The sequence below is a fragment of the Thamnophis elegans genome, unplaced genomic scaffold (genome assembly GCF_009769535.1).
Source record: "Thamnophis elegans isolate rThaEle1 unplaced genomic scaffold, rThaEle1.pri scaffold_62_arrow_ctg1, whole genome shotgun sequence".
Classification (NCBI taxonomy): domain Eukaryota; kingdom Metazoa; phylum Chordata; class Lepidosauria; order Squamata; family Colubridae; genus Thamnophis; species Thamnophis elegans.
Window position 1 is genome coordinate 272,980 of NW_022473900.1, and position 21,740 is coordinate 294,719.

Below are 21,740 nucleotides of genomic sequence, written 5' to 3' on the forward strand. Positions count from 1 at the left end.
ACTTTTGCAGGAATCTCCAACCATGGCAACTTTAAAACGTGTGAGCTTCAACTCCAGAATTCCTCAGACAGCATAGCTATTTACCAATCGGGTATGGTAAGTCCATCTTCTTTAAGGAAGTCCAGTTCATTCATTGAATCTGCCAGTTCTAAGCCTGTGAAATCCAGATCGTCTTCAAATTTCTTGAACAGGCCTTCTGTTTTCCATCCAACTGATCCTACAATCTGCCAGCAAGGATTTAGATTACAGTCCACCCAGTGGTGGGATTCCAATAATTTAACAACCGGTTCTCTGCCCTAATGACTGGCTGGGTGGTCATGTGACTGGGTGGCTGTCACCAACGTGACCTCACTCACTGCCCAGCCTCCCATGTATGTCTGTGTCTGGGGAGGGAGGGTGTGATAAGAGGAGAAAAGGTATTTCTTAAGTCAGAAAGAGCCAGTGAGAGCATTATATGGGATCATCTTGAATGTCCTACAAACAGTAATCTATGAATAGCATTGTAGTGTATACCTGGTTTCTTTGTTGAATTCCATTTTCAGCTACATTTATTACTCAAATATGAGGTTATTTTGGATATCAAGACATATCACCGGTGTTTAATGTATGTAATCCTCATTTAACAACATGAATTGGGATGGAAAACTCTGTCAGTAAGCAATGCAAAGTAAGACATGATGCCATGGGACTGCACTGCAATATGGTAGCTTTGGCAATCCCAGTTACCATTATTAAGTGAATACTATGTGTTTGCAGCATCTCCTGGTCATGTGATCAGCACTTGCGACCTCCAGCTGGCTTTCCCATTGACTTTGTTTTCTGGAAGGAAGTAGTGAGGGTTACCAAGGGTGACCATGTGACCATGGGATGCTGCAATGTCATAATTGTGAATTGAGCATCTGAATCATGATCATGTATCTGCAGGAATGTTACAATGGCTGCAATTACAAGGATCCTTTGTAAATACCCCTCAATCAGCACTATTGTAAGTTTGGACATTTGCTGAACTAGTGTAGCTTAACCAAGGAATATTGGTGAGAGCTCCACTGTTCCACAAAAGAAGCCTCATGTACTGAATTGCACTTTAAAAAAAATTAAACTTTATTGAGGTAAAAGGCAAACCAGAAACAAGAAAACTTATGAAAACTTTATGCAAAATCATACACATGTTGAGTTTAACTTTAAGCTAAATATGTTCTGTTCTGGTGATCAGTACATTTTATAATGATTGAAGCAGACAAACAATTACAACAAAACGAAACAATTGCATACAGTCAAAATCACCTATGACAGAGATATGCATGAATACAGTAGTCCTCAACTTATTATCATGAAGGATCATACAAAGCTGCCCATTATGGTTGCAAGTGGTGACGGTCGTTAAGCAAGCAGCTCACTTAACCCACATCCGTTCTCTCCCCCATGCAGTTGTTAAGCAGAGCACAGAGTAGTTCAGGAAGGAGATGCCAGGCCCATTCTGCAGCACCTTCTTGTAGCTTGGCATTTTACAGCTCCAGAGAGAAAAGTCCTCAGTTCAAATGACAGGCTGTCCTTGACTTACAACCGCCTGAAGCCTAAAATTTCCACTGCTAAGCCAGACAGATGTTAAATCCATTTTGCCATGTTTTAGGACCTTTCTTGCCACCGCTGTTAAGGGAATCACTGCTGTTGTAACACGGTTGCTAAGTGAATCTGTCTTCCACATTGACTTTGCTTGTCAGAAGGTCGCAAAAGGGGATCACATGACCCCAGGACACTGCAGCTGTCGTAAATACATGCCAGTTGCAAAGCACCCACATTTCCATCATGTGACCATGGGGATGCTACGACGGTTGTAAGTGTGAAAAGTGGTCATAAGTCACTATTTTCATTGTCATTGTAACTTCAAATGGTCACTAAGTGAATGGTTGTAAGTCAAAGACTACCAGTATAGTGCCTGAAAGATCTTCAGACTTTCACTTGAAATACAGGGAGTCCTTGATTTACAACAGTTCATTTACTGACCATTCAAAGTTACAACGGTGCTGAAAAAGTGACTTATGACCATTATTCACACTTAACAACCATTGTAGCATCCCCATGGTCATTGATCAACATTCAGATGCTTGGCAACTGACTCATATTTATGACGGCTGCAGTGTCCCAGGGTCGTGTCATCACCTTTTGTGATCTTCTGACAAGCAAAGTCAATGGGGAAACCAGAATCTCTTTACAATCATGTTTCTAACTTAACAACTGCAGTGATTCATTAACAAATGTGGCAAGAAAGGGTGTAAAATGGGACAAAACTCATTTAACAAACATGTGACTTACTAACAGACATTTTGGGCTCAATTGTGGTCGTAAGTTAATATGTAGCCTGCATATTAGATTCAAACACTTCTTTATCATATTTAGAATGGGAACAAAAATAGATCAATCAAACAAGCAAGCATGAAGAAACAGCATCCAGAGGCTCAGCCATTGTCAGATGCAAAGAACCCTTTAGCTGATCAGAGAATTTCACTGGATAGGACGCCTTCTCTTGGAAACAACCAGATCGGGATGGGGCAACTCGCCATGGACAATGCCATGGTCAATTCACTGCAGCCAACGTGCCATGGAACCATTCAATTTAATTATTTCAAATAATTTTTAAAATGTTTTCATTTTTGTCATTCACATTTCATTTTGTCCCTCCTTTTGCATCCTTTCTTTAATGATTCCATTCCACAATTTCTGAAAAGCAATCTCTAAAAGGATTTAACTCCTAAACTAACTTGAACAGTATTTAACTCCTAAATTAACTTGAACAGTTTTTAATTCCTAGTCTAACCATACACTCGAATCAGCACATTAGGGCTTCAGGGATTGTGAAAGCAGTCAGTTCTGTGCCTCTTTGTGTTCTGCGAGGACTCTGAGCTTGCCAGACTCTTCCACTCTTACCTATAATTAAAAAAATATGTTAACCTCCCAACAAAAATCCCTAACAATGATATTATAAATTGATTATCATATATATAATTTTTATTGAGCTTTTTACAAAACAAAACATAAAAAACCACATTCTTCCCATTCCTAAGATATCGGTATATTCCATTTTGTTTATTGTCATACATACTTTCCATTCATTTTACATTTGCAGCAGAAGATTTCAGCATAACCAAAGGGGTAAAACAGGGATGCCCTCTATCTCCTCTGTTATTCATCCTCTCAATAGAGGCATTGATGTTACAAATTAGGCAAAACAAGGACATAAAAGGATTGAAAATTAGAACACAAAAAAAATTAGAAAATTAGAATACAAAGTGCAGGCCTTTGCAGGCGATCTAGCATTTATCATAGAGGAACCCCTAGAAACTGGACTAATATTATTACAAAACATAGACCAATTCGGTAAAGTGGCAGGGCTTAAAATAAATAAAGAGAAAACTAAAATATTAACTAAGAATTTAACCAAAAGACAAAATAAAGAACTGGAGGAGAAACTGGGAATTTTGAGGGCCAAGAAAATTAAATATTTGGAAATATGGCTATCGGCAAAATGTATTACAATAAAAGAAGATAACTACAACAAATTGCTATGACAGATACAAAAAGATTTGGATAATTGGACTAAACTACAGATATCACTAATTGGCAGAATGATCACTAGATTATATAACTTTCTTTTAAAATATAAAATGGAGGAAGAGACGGTAAAGGAGACAATGATTAGCTGGGGAAGAAATTTTGGGCATAATATAGAGTTAGAAAAAATGGATAAACTATGGGAAAGAAATTATACATTTATGATGACAGTAGCTTACAAAAAATCTCTACAAATTGGCCAAAATGTACCCAAATAAATGTTGGAGATGCAGCCACAAACCTGGAACATTCTATCACATGTGGTGGACGTGCCCCATCACTAGGAAGTACTGGTGGAAAATTCGGGAATGGTTGAAAGAAATTACGGAGCGAAAAATAGAACTCACACCAGAAGCATTCTTATTAAGACTACTAGACCAAAAAATGGATAAAAAATCTCAATACATAATGATACACATACTCACTGCTGCCAGGATTGCTTTCGCACAAAACTGGAAAAAAATCAATACACCCTCAGATGAAACTATAATCAGGAAAACACTTGAATGTGCAGAAATGGATAAAATGACAATGGAATTAAAAGAAAGAGAAGAATGGGACTTCTATAAAGTATGGAATAAAATGTATAAGTGGCTAGAAATCAGAAGTCAAATCAGAAAATAGGGAATATAAATATATGGTGATACAAATAATGAATATTATTATAAGTGTTAATACTACATTTGCTACATTATAGGACAAGGTTAAAGCAATAGGAAGGCAATGCAGAAGGGAGAACTATGAAAGCTAAACAAGAAAGCTGATCTAGAAAGCTGTAAAATTACTGTCTATTGTTATGTATGTTCTGTGTTTTTTTTCTTGTGTTTTCTTTACTGTTTTTAAAGATTAAAACATTCAATAAAAATTATTTTTTTTAAAGAAAATCTCCATTCCTAATTATGTTTTGTCTATTGGTAAGTGTTCTTTTTCAATGCCAAATTCCTCTATGTCTTTTTTGCATCTTGTCTGCTATTGTAAGTATGGCCACCAATCAATGAAAATTCCCTGTTCTTTCAGTTCTTGATTTGTTTTCAGATTACCTTGATTATCTAGCAGTTGGTAATAACTTGTCATCTTGGTTGTGTCTAATGTGTTTGGGTATATCATTGCTTCCATAGTCGATAGCCATCCGGTATTTAGTGCTTTAAGTGATTTTCCTCCAGACTTGTAATAATGCTCCTCTAATTGTATGACTTTGGAAATGTGAATGTTTTGTGTTTTTTCTCTCCCATAAATATTCATGCCACCCTGTATTTAAATCATGTCCTTCTAGTATAAGTATCCTTTTGTTGGTAAGGAGTACCCATTCTTTGATCCATAGCAAGGCGGCTGCGTGATAGTATAACTCCCAACAAGAGTCTAAAACCACCTCTAGTTTGGCTATCCTGTAGTGATTTAAGACTTATTCTGGATTTCTTCCTTTCCCATACAAAGTTAATGAATATTTTATTTAATTCGTTGAAAAACTTTTAATCTAGTTTTATGGGAATTGTTTGAAATAGGTATAGCCATTTTGGGAGTATGTTCATTTTGATTGTGGCAATTTCCCCCACCAATGTTAGTTTAACTTTCCTCCAATGTTCCAGATCTTTTGTTTTTTCCATCAATTTCTTATAATTATCCTCCTTTATCATTGAACACCTTGCTGTCAACAAGATCCCTAGGTATTTAATTGTTTTTACAATTTGTAGTCCAATTTCCTTCTCCAATTCATTCTTCTGATTTGCAGTAATATTTTTAACTAATATTTTTTCTTATCCTTGCTAATTTTGAGCCCCGCTACCTTGCCAAATTCTTCTACTTCTTCCAGAAGTATTGTACCTTTCCTGAGTCAATTGGGGCTTCTATGAAGAATACCAAGTCATTTGCAAACACCTGAGATTTGTATTCCTCATTCTTTATTTTAATTCCTTTTATTTCATTTTTTTTGTCTTATTCGTTCTAATAGTAATTCTATTGAGAGGATACAAATTAAATGTGACAGTGAGCATCTCTGTCTTACTCCTTTGGTTATATTGAATCTATCTGTGAGATTTCCATTTACTATCATGCTGGCAGTTTGCTTTTAATAGATTGCTGATATCATTTTCTCGAAATTTAAACCAAAATTCATGTTTCATACTTGTTTAATAAAAAAGTTCCAATTCAAATTGTCAAAAGGTTTTTGTGTGTCTAAAAATATTAACGCTGCTTGTTTCTCCATATGTATTTCATAGTATTCTAATGCATTTAGTACTATTCTGGTGTTGTTACTAATTTGTCTATGTGGTAAGAATCCACTTTGATCTTTGTGAATTATTTTGTTTAATATATTTTTCATTCTTTCTGCCACAATTTCAAGGGTGATTTGTTTTCACTCATTCCAGGTTGTTTTGTCTAATCAAAAAGATTGATTTCCATTGTTTCTCAAATTCAACTTCACCTTCGCCCCCCTTTCAAATAACTAGGTAAACAGCTTTTTCATATTTTCATTTCATCTTAGAATCTAAGCAATGCCCTTCCCCTTCTTTAATTTATAAAGCTTGATTCTTCCTGCCCAGTCAGTACCCGAGAAGCTCACTTTCATGATTTCGTCACCTGTCCAAGATGTGACTGGGAGTCAATAATGGACGAACTGTAAGTGCTTCAGTGAGTAGGGGAGTCCTTGGTGGATTGATCTAAAGGCCAATTTTGTGTTAAGGTAAGTTTTATCCTGAAGACTTCCAGAAATAGTTGATATAGGAGAGACTTTTTAAAAAAGAAATTAGGAAAGTGAAAATAGGATGAAAGAAAATAGTAGCATGAGAGTGAGCTCTATGTCGATTATCATATTTGAAATAAAGAAACAGAATAGTGACATTAAAAGTGGACACTATTATAGTAAACATAATACTTTATAGTGTTGTAAGTTGTTTAATTTCAAATGTGTTCTGAACTGATTTTTACATTCTGGACTTATTGATTAGTTACCATTTCTCTGAAGTATTCTGGAACTACATATTACATTGAGTAAGAATTTGACAAAATGAAATTAATTCTATAGTGTTAACTCTTAACCCTATAGGACAGGACATATAATTACAGTAAGAATCCTCCCCCATACCATAATGGATCAATCTCATTAGGTATACACTAATTAATTTTATTGTTTAAGAAAAAGAATGAGAAAATATAATAATGGCTTTTTAATATTAATCACATGCAAAGCAATCAGGGGATAGAGAACTATCAAAATCACATTGCCTCAAATGAATATCCAATGAGAAAAATCAAGAATGTGCCAGCAATATATAGATAGTCTAGGAATTAAGAACTGTCTCCTTTAAGAAACTACCTCCTGGGAAATGTAGGCAGAGATTGCCTTATGGGAAATGTAGTTCCATGACGTGTGATCAAATCTGATGTGATCATATCTGTGTTTCTGATTGGCCACTGGGGCGTTCTCCCTGTGCACAGAACGAGCCGGTCATTTTAAATGCCATTGTGAACCAGAGAAGCAACGCATGTACCTCCTCTCAACAGGGGAGCAGATTCATCATCTTTTTACACCACATGATGTGACAGATTATGGAAAGTCAGAAGTATTTCAACACTGAACTGTAAGTTTTGATATTAAGTGTACAATTCCAAAGTCCTCACAGGACCTGACCTCGCCAACAGTCTGCTCAGCACGCTCATCTTCTTCAGAAAGGAAGCCATAACCATCATGGGCGACATCCAGCAATGTTCTACTCATTCGTTGTCAGGGAAGATCGTCGCAACTAACTACGCTTCTTGTGGTTCAGCAATGAACAGCACAACCAACAGATAACGGAATACAGAATGCAAGTGCATGTCTTTGAAAATGGCTCTTTCCCATCCATTGACAACTATGGCCTGCAACACACTGCTCGTGTGGGCAAAGCCAAATTCAGTGCGGATGCCAAACGATTTGTGAAACAGGACTTCTATGTTGGCAATGGCATAAAATCCATGCCCACCCAGCAGAGTCTACAGACCTATTAAAAAGGACACACAGATGCTAGGGACAGCCAACCATAAGTTGCATAAAATTGCATCCAACAGTGAGGAAATGCTAGCAACGGTCAATCCTGAAGACCACGCTAAGGAATTACAGGAACCTGACTTCGGCACAGACACCCCTTTCATCCAACACAGTCTTGGTCTCTGTTGGGACTTGAAGAAAGACGTCTTCACCTTCAGAGCCCCAGCCCAGAAGACTGCTTTCATAAGAAGAGGAGTCCTGTCTATGATGAACAGCCTGTTCGAACCCCTAGGTTTTGCCACACCTGCAGGAGAGGCTCATTCTGCGCATCTCTCCAAAACACAAAAGTTTGGGACAAGCTGCTTCCGCCAGAGCAGAAACAAGAATGGAAGACATGGCGAGCCTCCCTGAGTCACCTCCAAAATGTCCATGTGCAGCACATGTACGTTCCCATCTCACCTACCGACGCACTGAAGAAAGAACTGCATGACTTCTCAGATGCGTCAACAAAGGCAATAGCAGCCATAGGACACATCAGGGTCTACAGTGGGGAGAACGACATTCACGTTGGTTTCATCATGGGAAACGCAAAACTAGCACCACAACAAGGTCACACCGTGCCACGTTTGGAACTCTGTGGCTCCATATTGGCCGTGGAGCTTGCAGACCTGAAAACAAAGATGATAGACCTTGGGGGTGGGACCAGTTGTCAGACTGAGTGGGTCTGTGAATGGGCAGCTCCGAAGCACACAGCCAATTTCCGGCAGTCTGGTGGGCTTTCATAGCCGAAAGCAGGTCTTGGAGGGACACCTGAAAAGTGGATGTTCTGCTGATTGTGTATGGACGGCGGAGAGTGGAGGCTCAGAGCATGAAGCAGGAGAACGTGCCTAGAGATCAGAAGGGGAGAAGATGACCCGTAATGTCCGACCTGAGGGGCTGACAGCTGGTCAAAGTAAGCGAGAAATAAGCAAAACAATGGTGGACTGTTTCTGGTTGTAATTAGTTCCAATCATTTAAGTTAAAAGAGGTCGTTTGGCGGAGTTTCCCTGGTGGAAGAAATAATCATAACTGAGAGGAGGGGTGGAAGCAACTTCACCCGCTCAAGGATAGAACAGCAAGAGATGGCGCTGTAAAGATAAGAGAACAAGGAAGTATAAGACAAATTGGCTTGAACAACAAGAACACTCGGGGGGGGGGTGTTTCTCTTCTTTTTCTTCTTCATTTTATCAGTTTGATTAAGCAAACGGATATTGTCTGATTTAATGTAAGATTGGAGAAGAACAAGCAACACCAACAGGAGAGCTCAACAGTGTGAAAGTTTGGTGATTAATGGCTTCTTTCTGAAACTGTGACAGTGCTTCTTTCAGAACAGAAATAGGACAACACCTACTGGTCAAAGAGAGAAACTACCAGTGAGATATATATGAAATGGGAAGTTGGAAGAAGGGACTACTTTGGAGTGTTGAAGTGCTACTGACTATTAATTGACTATTAATTGACAAAAAAAGAGAGAACATCTAAGCCACACAGAGAGACTTACTCACCATAACAGACTTGAACCTGTTGGCAATAACATTGTGAGAAGTTGGAATGATTACTGAATGATTCTATGTACCTAATATGTTTACTAAGTACCAAGTATTAAGTTATAATAATTAATATTAGCAATAAATATCATCACTATTAAGAATATTAAGATTATCAATGATAATATGGTAGTAGTAATTAGTGAAATAGAAAGAGCATGATTGATACAAGGTTTATGGTTGTTTCCAATATTGACTTAAAATTGTGATACTTAACCCTGATATATTCCAATATAGCCGTCATAGTCTCATATAAGAGATAATTGTTTATGTTTTATAATTGCCTATATAGGATAACAAAATAGAATATTAAGAGTTTACAATAGCTGGAAAGGTGAAAGTTTATATTGGTGGGAAGAAAAAGTGGGAGAACTTGATAAAAGGTGATTTTGTGAGGTTGTTAAAAATGACAAGTGTTACGAATTTAATGAAGATAGGGACAGGGAGAAAACAAGGTACTCAACTAACAGGGGCAGCCCTGAGCCCTTGAAGCCAATGATCTATGGAGGAAATGGTTCAGAGGGAGAGGTCAAATTCATTTAAAGATCTACAGGCCATGTTACAAGGTATGCAAGAGTCGATGAAACAAAATAATGAGGAACTGAGAAAAGAGATTGCAGAAGTAAGAAATGATACAGGAGAACTAAAGGAGAAAATGTAGACAATGGATGAGAAATTTGAATCATTTCAACAACAAATCACAAAAAATGAGCAAAAATTACAAGAAATGTAAGTGAGGCTGGAGAAAGAAGAAAAAAGAATAGATGAAATTAGCAAAAAATTAATTCAGGCCAATAGGGAGCTCAAAAATACAGTCATTTGCTTAGAATTCAAAAAAAATATTGGTGCATTACCTATGCTTCCAAAATGTAAGAGAGGAAAGAGGAGAAGACCTCATGGTCTTTTCTCCCAGAAATTATGGGAGATTCATTAGCAAAAGCACTTGGAATTGAGAAGGAAGAGATGCTGACGGAAATAGATGAGACCTGTACAATAGAGACAAATTATGCAAGGAGAAAATCATTCCGAGATGAAATACTACACAGAACGAGAGACGAACAGATAGAATATAGAGGAAAGCAACTAATAGTCCTGAAGCAAATACCAAGAAGGGTCAGAGAAATACAAAGACCTTATCAATTCTTGACTTTTCAACTAACCAAATATAACATCAACTTCAGGTGGCTGATACCGGAAGGCATTATGGTCACGTGACAGGATAAAAGCCAGAGAATAGACACCGTGGACAAGGCGGAGGAATTATACAGTCAATATATCAGTAATGAAGAGGAAGAAACGGAAGATTGGGAAGGAAGAGACTTGATACTAGTGGAAAAAGAAAAGAGTGCATTACAAATTAAAGAGAGAGGACAAGGAAAGGAAGAAAAGCTGGAGAACTATGAGAGGAGACTCCAGGAAACTAAGGAAGTTAGAATAACAAGAAGCACAAGACCAAGGCACCGCTAGAGAAATGGAAGAGGAGATAAAAATCCTATCACTTAACATCAACAGACTAAACTCACCCATCAAAAGAAGGAAAATATTTAACAAATTAAAGAAGTTAAATTTGGACATAATAGCAATACAAGAAGTCCATATAAAACAAAAACAACTGTTAGAATATCCCAAACTACGGATTGCATACACCTCATTAGCACAACAACAAAAAGTGGAGTAGTCCTATATATTAAAGAGGCAATTTCAGTCAAACACATTTACAAGGATGATGAAGGAAGGAACTTGATAGTTGAGATAGAAATAAACCAGAAGAAAATGTTCTTAGTAGAGATTTATGCTCCGAATGGAGGACAAGAACAATTTTACAGTAAATTACACATTATTTGTGATATATCGCATGATAACATTTGTATCCTGGGAGATTACAATGCAATAATTGATAAAAAATAGATTATAAAAGCGACAAAAAGGAAAAAGAAGAACGTTACCCAAAACCTTCTTCAAAATGGTAGAGGAATTGAAAATAATAGATATTTGGAGAGGGAGAAACCAGGGTATAAATCAATATACATATTACTCAAACAGACATCAATCATGGTCCAGAATCGATATGGTCTGGACTTCAACAGAATTGCAATCAGAGGTGAAGGAAGTTGAAATTGACACAAACCTCTGGGTGGATCACAACCCCACGAAAATAAGTTTCATAGGGAAAAAGAGGGTGACAAGATGGACACTGAAAATATCAATTTTAAAGGACGAGGAATTTAAATTAATAATTGCACCTCTTCTTTAAAGAAAACAAAAAAAGAAGATACATCTCTACAAAATTTATGGGATATGGCAAAGACATACATGAGGGGAGTTGTTATGTCTTATATGGCAAAAGAAAATAAATTAAAAAAACAAAAAGAGAGCTCTTTGGAAAAAGAATATAAAAGACTGGAGGAGAAACTACAAGATAAGCTGCAAGAAAGAAATATAAAACAACAAATGGACTTAATTAGACATAAATTGAATATACTTGAAAAGAAGGACCTGGCACAACAGATAAAAAAGATAAACCAAAATATTTTTGAGAACACTAACAAGCCAGGGAGATGGCTAGCATACCAATTGAAAAAAGAAACAGAGAAGAGATGGATTAATAAATTACAAGATGCGGAGGGGAATATATGTTACCAAAATGAGGAGAAGAAAAAGATAGCCCAGAAATTTTATGAGAAACTATATAAAGAAACCAATTGCCAGTCAGAAGGGGAAATAATACAATGTCTTGAGAAAGCAGAATTGCCAAAATCTCCGGAAGAAATCAAGAATATGCTAAATGAAGAAATAAGGATGAAGGCCCTAACAGACGCAATCCAAAAACAAAAACACAATAAGACACCAGGTCCTGATGGACTTAACAATAGAAATATATAAAGAATGCAAGACCATCTAGGAGAAACCCTACTTGAAGTATATAATGCAGTATTGGAAGAAGCGAAGATACTACCATCATGGGTGGAGGCAAACATTGTGCTGATACCAAAAGAGAATTCGGACAGGATGCTAATTAAGAACTATGGGCCCATAGCCTTGCTAAATACAGACTACAAAGTATTCAGATTAATAATAGCCGAATGCTTAAAAAAATTCCTAAATGAGTTTATACACACTGAACAAAATGATTTTCTACCAAAACGACAAATGAAAAATAATATAAGAATAATATTAGATGCCTTAGAATATTACAAGATACATAATGGAACACAGGTGGCATTGTTATTTTTAGATGCGCAAAAAGTTTTTGACAATGTTAATTGAGAATTTATGCTACAACAATTGAAATATATCAAGTTTGGCAATACATTTTTAAATATTTTTCAGGTGATATACTCTGACCAAGAAGCTAAAGTTAATGGAGAGGTGACAAAAAAGTTTAAAATACAGAAAGGTATGAGGCAAGGGTGTCCTCTATCCCCATTGCTATTTATATTGTCTCTAGAGGGTTAACAAGGGTAATACGGAAAGAAACTCAAATTAAAGGTTTGGAAATTAGGAAAAAAGTCGATAAACTGCAAGCATTTGCAGACGACTTAGTTTTTATTCTTGAAGAACCACTAAAATAAGGTCTGAGGCTGATGGAGGTACTAGAAGACTATGGGAAGGTAGCCGGATTGAACATTAATAAAGATAAAACCAAAATGATAGTTAAAAATATGACGGAGAAGCAGAAGGAGGAATTGGCCAAGAGAATAAATATCCAGATTGGAAAAAAATGAAATACTTAAGAATCTATATAATGGCAAGATGTAAATCAATCAAAGAGGATAACTATGTTAAGTTAACAAATTATATAAAGGAGGATTTGGAGAGGTGGAAAAATTTGAGACTCTCCTTCATGGGAAGAATAGCAGTGATCAAAATGAATATTCTACCGATATGATTATTTTTTTTCCAAAATATTCCTATAAAATTAGATAAAAAGTACTTTGGAATATTGAATAAAATGACATCAGAATACATTTGGCAAGGGAGGAAACCAAGAATTAAATTTAAACTTCTGCAAGATGTAATAAAAAGAGGAGAATTTGGTGTATCAGAGTGGGAATTATACTACCAGCAACAACATTTACCTGGATAAAAGAATGGATAAATTTAAAAAATAATAAACTGCTAACACTAGAGAGCCACGATTTACATTTAGGACGGCACGCCTTCCTGTGGTACGGGAAGCAGGTAGCACATCCATATTTTCAGAGACACTTTATAAGACAGGCGTTATTAGAAACATGGAATAAATTCAAGAGGAAAATTTACAGCAAGGTTCCGATTGGGCTATCGACATTAGAAGCAGTAGTGCTCCCAAATTTTATCAACCAGAGAAAACAGGTCACCTATAAAGCTATAATAGACAAAGAAGGGAGATTAAGATCGAGGCAAGAGCTAAAAGAGCAAGGGATAGAATTGGAATGGTGGTCCTATCTTCAAATCCAATCACGTTACTTGAAAGATATGAAAGAGTGGGGCATTAGTAGGGAGCTAATGGCAATAGATAAGATCCTTTTGGGGACAAATGATGAATTGATAAAAAAGATTTACAAATTTTTACTGGAGTATAAGATGGAAGAAAAACAGGTTAAGGAGTCAATGGTAGCATGAGTAATAAACTTTGGCTATAATATACACCTGGATAAATGGCAAGACCTATGAGAAAGGAATAGGAAAATAACATTGTCAATACTGTATAAAGAAAACTTACATAAAATGTTTTATAGGTAACATCTCCCAGCCGTGAGACTAGCCAAAATGTTTAGAAATTTAGCGCCAAATTGTTGGAAATGTGATCACAAATCAGGCACATACTACCACATGTCTTGGTCATGCCAAAAAACAAAAGAATTTACACCAGAACTATTTCTTTGGGGAATCATAAACAATAAATCTAACAAGAGGGAAATTTACATAACAATACATATTATTACGGCAGCAAGAATGGTCTTTGCCCAAATCTGGAAAAACAGGGAAATTCCAAAAGAAGAGGAAGTAATTAGGAAAATTCTGACTTGTGCTGAAATGGATAAATTGAAGTGGGAGTTGAAGAATAAAGACGAATCAGAATATTATAAGATCTGGGACACATTTTATCGATGGTTGGAACAAAAAAGGAAAGACCCAAAATAAGCAATGACTAAGATTTACAGAATGGAAATTAGAATTATGTATGAAACTATAACAGTTGAAATGTATAAGATAAAAACAAAGCAACATGGTTGGAATTATGATATTTTTATATTTGTAAATAGACCAAATATAAATAAGCATGGTGGTTATAATGCATAACTTTATATGTATGGCAAAGACTTTGTAGAGGACGGTTACACTGTGTCCAATGTTTTAATTTGTGTTCAATACATTTTTTTAAAAAAAAGCTGTCTATCAGAGGTATAATCCAGTGGCGAATCAGCAAGGCAGATGCGACCACATGACATAAAGATTACATTTCCCAGAAGGCAATACTACATTACCCGAAAGGCAATCTCTTAAAGGAACAATATTTAACTCCTAAACTAACTTGAACAGTTTTTAACTCCTAAATTAATTTGAACAGTTTTTAATTCCTAGTCTAACCATACACTCGAATCAGCACATTAAGGCTTCAGGGATTCTGAAAGCAGTCAGTTCTGTGCCTCTTTGTGTTCTGCGAGGACTCTGAGCTTGCCAGACTCTTCCACTTACCTGGGTACTAGCTGGAGATTCCAGCATAAATGTTTCATTCCATTTTCCATTCTGTATAATGTATTCTCCATTCAACCTATAATGAAAAAATATGTTAACCTTCCAGCAAAAATCCCTAACAATGATATTATAATTTGATTATAATCTGATTCATCCTAGATAATTTCAAGGATGATTTGTTTTCACTTATTCCAGGTTGTTTTGTCTGATCAAAAGGTTTGATTTCCAATCTCTTTTGGAAGATTTGCTATCACTAAAATTTAATTGGTGAGTTTGTGTACTTTTTATCCTTGATATCCCAATGTTCCTCAAATTCATCTTCATATTAGTCTCCCCAACTTCTCAAATGACTACGCAAACAGCTTTTTCATATTTTCATTTCATCTCAGAATCTAAGCATGCCCTTCCCCCTCTTTAATTTATATAGCTCGATTCTCCCTGCCCAATCAGCAACTGAGAAGCTCACTTTCAGGATTCTGTCACCTGTCCAAGATGTGACTGGGGGTCAATAATGGACGAACTGTAAGTGCTGCAGTGAGTAGGGGGGTCTTTGGTGGACTGATCAAAAGGCCAATTTTGAGTTTTACCTGGAAGACTTCCAGAAATAGTTGATATAGAAGAGACTTTTTAAAAAGAAATCTGGAAGGTGAAAATAGGATGAAAGAAAATAGTAGCATGAGAGTGATCTCTATGTCAATTATCATATTTGAAATAAAGAAACGGAATAGTGACATTAAAACTGGACACTATTATAGTCAACATAATACTTTATAGTGTTGTAAGTTGTTTAATTTCAAATGTGTTCTGAACTGATTTTTACATATTGGACTTATTGATTAGTTACTATTGCTCTGAAGCATTCTGGAATTAAATATTACGTTGGATAAGAATTTGACAAAATGAAATTAATTCTATAGTGTCACCACTTGATCCTAAAGGACAAGACATATAATTACAGTAAGAATTACCCGCCCCCCCCCATACCACAACGGATCAATCTCATTAGGTATTCACTAATTAATTTTATTGTTTTAGAAAAAGAATGAGAAAATATAATAATGGCTTTTTAATATTAATCACATGCAAAGCAATCAGGGGACAGAGAACTATCAAAATCACATTGTCTCAAATGGATATCGACTTCCGGGGAGGGACCTTGCTGATGGCGGCAGCTTAACGAGCTGTCCCCAGGTTTCTGGTGGCATTATCTGCCTAAATACCTGGTAGATAAACTCATTCTTCAGGCAAAGAAGAGTGAGAGAGAGATCCAGCTGGTAAGAGCTTTTCTTTGAAGTTTGCAGCTTTTTTTTTTGCTGTGAATGGAAGGGGGGGCCGACCCAAGGCTGAATCACATCTCCGTGCCAGAAACCACGGCTGTATTCATTACGGCGCAAAGTAAGGATCCCCCCACTTAGGACAACTTTTGATATATTTATTTGAGATTAATACAAGCAGAGTCCGTACCTGAGAACTTTATCTGCCTTTTTACAAGAGTTTCCTTCGTGCACGGGGTTTTTTTTTTTCTTAAAAAATAAGCTCCTAAGATAGCGATTGTCCCACATTCCTAACTATCCGGCAATGAACAGTGAAAAAAAAGATCAAAGGAACAGCCAGCTTGCAGTCTCTTAATTAGCTTCATTTCTTTGAAGAGCTTACAAGACTTTCTTTTTTCTTATCAACTTTTAAAAGTTTTAAAAGACTCCTTGTTAATATAGAGACATTCCAAACAGAGATGAATATGCTGAACTGTTTCGTTACAATGCTAATCTTTTGAAACCTGCTTTGTTACAATGTTCTTTTCTGAAACCTTTTGAAAAACCTCTAAGAACAAATAAAGGGGGGACTTAATACTTTCTTTCCTCGTAAGCTACACAGCGGGCCAGTAGAGTTTGAATAATTGTTGAATAATTGTTTGAAGAAAAGATATAATGGCATCAAAATTAAATTCGGGGAGACCTTTTCTTAGGAGTACATCTCACACACTTGGCACAAAGTCGCAGCTTCCACCCTCTACGCCCCCTACTGGAGATTTGCTAACAAAAGAACTTTTTCTTGAAACTCTTAGAGAATTTAGAGAGCAGAATTCAAAAGCTTTCAGAGAATTCAGAGAGGAGATAAAGAAACTTAAAGCAGACTTATATGATAAGCTTGATACTAAGATTGCCAAAACAAATGATGATATGCTGGGACTTGTAACTATACTGACAGAATATGTTTCTGGAATGGAAGATAAGCTAGAGGTTCTCAAAGAAGCCAACACTAACTTGACTTCCAAAATTGAAGTGGTGCAACAAAGAGTTGAAAATGCTGAAAAACAAATTGTTATGATGCAGTACACACAGATGGAGCTTGCATTAAGAGTCAGGGGGCTGCGTGAGGATAAACAGGAGAACCTGAAGCAGATCTTTTCAGAGGCTTTTGACCATCTGGTGGAAAGACCGGGGTCTAACTTTGACTGGCAGATCGAAAAAATTTACCACGCTAACTCTTGGGTGGCAAAACAGAAGCAACTTCCCCGAGATGTAATTATATACTTTGCTACAAGAGAGTTCAGAAACATGATACTACAAGAGTCTTATAATACCAGGCTTCAAATTGGTGGACAGGACTTGATTGTCTTGAAAGAAATACCACTCCAAATGCTAAGAGCCAGGAGAGATTATGCTTTTCTAGTGGAAGAACTCAGAAACCGTCAGATACAGTATAGATGGGATGTGCCATTCGGTATTATAATTACATTTGATAAGCAAAAATATCGTCTCAACTCTGTATGGGAAGCCCGAGATTTCTATCACAAGATCCTGAAGGCGGGACACCCTGAATCATCTGGATCTGGAGAAAGACCACGAGAAGGACAAGATAAACAGCAAATCACACAACTACCAGACAAAAAGCACCATTTCCCGGGAAGAAGGCGGGGCTTAACAGTGAGAAGATGGAGTTTCAGGCTACTCCTGAAATTCCTCTATACCGAAGGATTTTTGGATGGGTTCTTTGAACTCTACCTGTCCCGGAGATGACAGTGAAGGTGAGGAGAGACCCAGGACCTCAGAGACACCCGCAAGTCTCGGGGGGGGGGTATTAACTCCTCGTGCCAATTCCTTTCTGGATTAGCTGCGTGCTAACTGAAACTGCAGGTTGCCCCTAAGAATGGTAGAAGTGATGTCATCTGGTAAGCTGATTTTATTATCCAAGAGAGACTGTTCGCGTTAAAAACTTAAGCTAACTGAAACCAAAGAATAGGGAGATTTAGCGGCGAATTGGCTTTTTTTAATGGATTTATGGCTGGTGGTTACTTTACTTCTTAAATGCTTCAAGAAACTCCTCGACATCCTCCCCCCTCTGACTCTCCCTAAGTGGATCGTAAAATTTATTTTCTACTAATTAGCCCGTCACGATTTGACATTTTTATTACTTTATTACTTGGCTCTGTTTACGATCAGATAGGATTACAGCCTGCAAGAGACTAAGAAAAGTGCTTCGAAGTCTGTGGAAAAAAAAAGAGCTTGCAATTTTTAACTGCGACACATCATGGCGTCTCAAAATACCTCTAAGATTTCATTTCAGATTCTTTTTTCCGCATGTAGAGGGCTTTTTGACTCTTATCAAAGGCTGGAAAGAAAATTGGATCATCTGATTTTAAAATATGAAGTAAAAACTGAGATCGTTGAATGTTTAAATGTTCCTGAAATACAAATGGAAAATGTGAGAAATGGCATCTGGTCTATCTCAGAGGAAGAAAGGAGGGGGGGAGCTATAAAGAAGACTCATTTAAAGAGACAGAGTGCAGGAGGAATGGAAAATCCACCCTTGAGAATTAAAGTTAACTTGGAAAATTTTACAAGCCCAGGACAACATTATTATTTCATCACTGACATTCAGAGTCCAACGGTGCGAAAATATCTTTGTCTGGATTTGCTTATGAAAACATTTGGTAAATTTATCCAACGGGTGGCAATTGGCTTGAGAAGACCTTGCTATTGGAGAAACACTGGTTGACAGATGGAAGAACGTAATTTAAAATTAGCTAAATCTGATTACCTTAATGTGTAATAGATATAGCTGAATAATGACTGATATGGATAGTAATATATATAATTTGGAACTGGCTGATAGATTGAAGAATACAATTGAAAACTAGCTAAACCTAATTGTTCTTTTTTGTAACAGATATAGTTGAATAATAATTGATATTGATAGTAATGTATATAATGTGGAGTTGATATGATAACTAACAATTGGATATGAGAAAACATCTTTAGATTATACATAAAGAGTATTAACTACAATAATTATCACTATTAAAAAAACTAAATAAAATATATACAATCAAATATTAATCAATACTGGGAAAATGTTATGATATATGATATAATTAAATATTATGGATGTCCAGCTAAAATAGGACATGAGGATTTTATGATAATAGAGGATTTTACAAATAAGTAAATGAATTGTCAGCATGTGTTATGGATTAATTCTTTAGCATAGCTAAGGATGAAGGATGTTTAAATAACCATAGGTAATTAAAACTGGAGGTATAATGATGTTGATATGGTAAATATCCGAGTTAAGATATTTGAATTAATATGAGTTAATGGAAGAGAAGCACCAAAGCATGTTGTAACCAGTTGATATACTTCTTTTTTTTTCATAATAGACACCTGTGTTTTGTTTTGTTTTCCTGTCTTGTCTCTTGTCGTTTTTGTCTTTTTTTGTATTATTTTTATTTTTTATTTTTTACTTTAATTTTTATTTTTTATTTGCCCTTTTTTTTAATTTTTTCTTTTCCCACCGGTGTGGGCAGGTATTGTTCAAGATTATTACTTTTATTAATATTTTTAAATAATAATTACAGTTAAATGAAAATGGATATATAATAATGCTTGAGTTAATATGAGTTATGTTGGTTGACTGTGGAGGAGATGTACCAAAACTTATCTGTAATTGATTGATACATTTTCTACAGATGTAAAGAAAGATGCTGTACCTGTTTTAAATTAAAATTAAAAAACATTTATTAAAAAAAAAAGCACCATTTCCTCCTTCCGGAAGGGCAAGGGGTCAGGGAACAAAGATCTAGCCGTATGACTACCACACGAATGGGAAAACAAGGTACATTGCAACAACCTCAATAACCACCGGCCATTGACCAAGGAGTTGTGGTCTGAACTCTTTACAGAAGAGAAAGAAAATATTTCACTATCTCAAACAGTTCAAAAACGATATAATTTGCCTGCAAGAAATTTATATCAAATCAACTGATCAAAAATATTTGTTCAACCCCAAACTTGGTCAATATTTTGTGACCTCTGCTACGGAAAAGAAAAATGGTATAGTTGTATACTTAAGAAAAGACATTAAGGCTGAACTAATTGAAGCAGATCCCTTTGGAAGATATATCGCATTAGATCTAATTCTAGAAGGGAAAAAGACTTGATGGACGACTTCGAATTGAGAAATGTTTGGCGAGAAAGAAATGCAGAGGCATATGACCTCACCCTTTTTTCTGATGGACATCTATCCCTTTCAAGGATTGATTTTATACAAATCACTAATGATTTATTTTCTAGGGTGAAGAAAACAAAGATTGCGGCGAGGGTCCTTTTGGACCATAATCCAGTCTGGACGGAATTGGGAAGGGTAGTGCAGGCAAGAAGGTCTTGGAGGTCGAATGAGAGTTTATTTAGATATGAAAAGTATATTAATGACTGTAAAAAATTGCTATCTGAATACTTTGTTCTTAATAAGAATAAGGGTACTTTCATGGGATTTGTAGGGGATGCAAGTAAAGCGTATATGAGAGGAGTATTGATGAATATAAACAAAATACATAGACATAAACTAGGGCAAAAACGAAAAGAATTGGAAGAGGAAATTAAAAGAAAAATTTGAAATGTATCCAAATTGTGTTATAGAGGGAAGGAGGTGTTTTAACAGGAGGAGATTTAAAAGGCATTCCGGGAATTATTATTTTTTTTTTTTACAGAATTGTACAAAGGGGACAAAATTAAGGGTTTAGATATAGACAGATACTTAGATAAAGAGATAATATCCCTGGTTAGAGAAGAGTACAGGCAAAAGTTGAACCAACAAATAACCTCTGGGGAAATCCTGCAGGTAATCAAACAACTAAGATTAGGAATAATGTAAACTGCTTAAAGTTTGAGTAACGGCAAGAAGCTGAGTTCACCGTAGAGACTTTACTAACTTTTTTTTCTTTTTTTTAAAATTTCCTTGGTTTTAACATATTTCAGACTGTGTTTGATAAAAAGCTACACCGTGTACGGGCTCTGGGAAGTCGGGGGGGGGGAAAGGGAGGTGGGGTACTAGGGGGGAGGGGGGAGGGGGGAAATATAGTATGTGCTGGATTTTAAAGTGATTAATATGATTGCACTTGTATACTGTTGCGTTTTTAATTCTAGTGTAAAAATAGGAAGTTGAATATATTGATAGATAGTAGAAATACACCGAAGGGAGGAGCAGAAGGAAAGAAGAAAGAGGGGTAGAGAGGGTGGGAGAGAGGATCGGAGGGAGGTTGAGATGGAAGGGAGGGAGTGTATTGGGAGAGAGGAGTGATAGAGGGGGAGGGGAAGTAGGGTAGAGGGGAATGTTGGAGGGGAGAAAGGAAAGTTGGAGGGGGGTGAAAGAAAGGGTGTATGGAGGGTTGAAATGGTATATTGGGTTTGTATCTTGGGGAGTATTGTTGACAAGGATGCCTGTGTTTATTGCTCAATGTTATATGGCCCTGGTTATGCACAGTATATATGTGACCGTATGAAATGAAAATGAAAATGAAAATAAAACATATTTACAAGTCAAATGGATATCCAATGGGAAAAATCAAGAATGTGCCAGCAATATATAGATAAAGTAGGAATTAAGAGCTGTCTCCTTTA

At 36.3% G+C, this 21,740-nt stretch overlaps 1 protein-coding gene across 1 annotated transcript in view; it reads right to left on the bottom strand.

Annotated features, from left to right (window-relative positions):
• Window positions 1-2,605: 2,605 nt before the first annotated feature.
• LOC116523609 (NACHT, LRR and PYD domains-containing protein 12-like) overlaps window positions 2,606-21,740 on the bottom strand; it is a 195,317-nt gene continuing 176,182 nt past the window's right edge. Inside the window, exons 5-6 of the mRNA XM_032238725.1 lie at window positions 14,842-14,917; window positions 2,606-2,925 (exon numbers count right to left, since the gene is read on the bottom strand). Coding sequence (XP_032094616.1) covers window positions 2,863-2,925; window positions 14,842-14,917 — 139 coding nt within the window. The 3' untranslated portion in view covers window positions 2,606-2,862. The remainder of the gene's footprint in view (window positions 2,926-14,841; window positions 14,918-21,740) is intronic.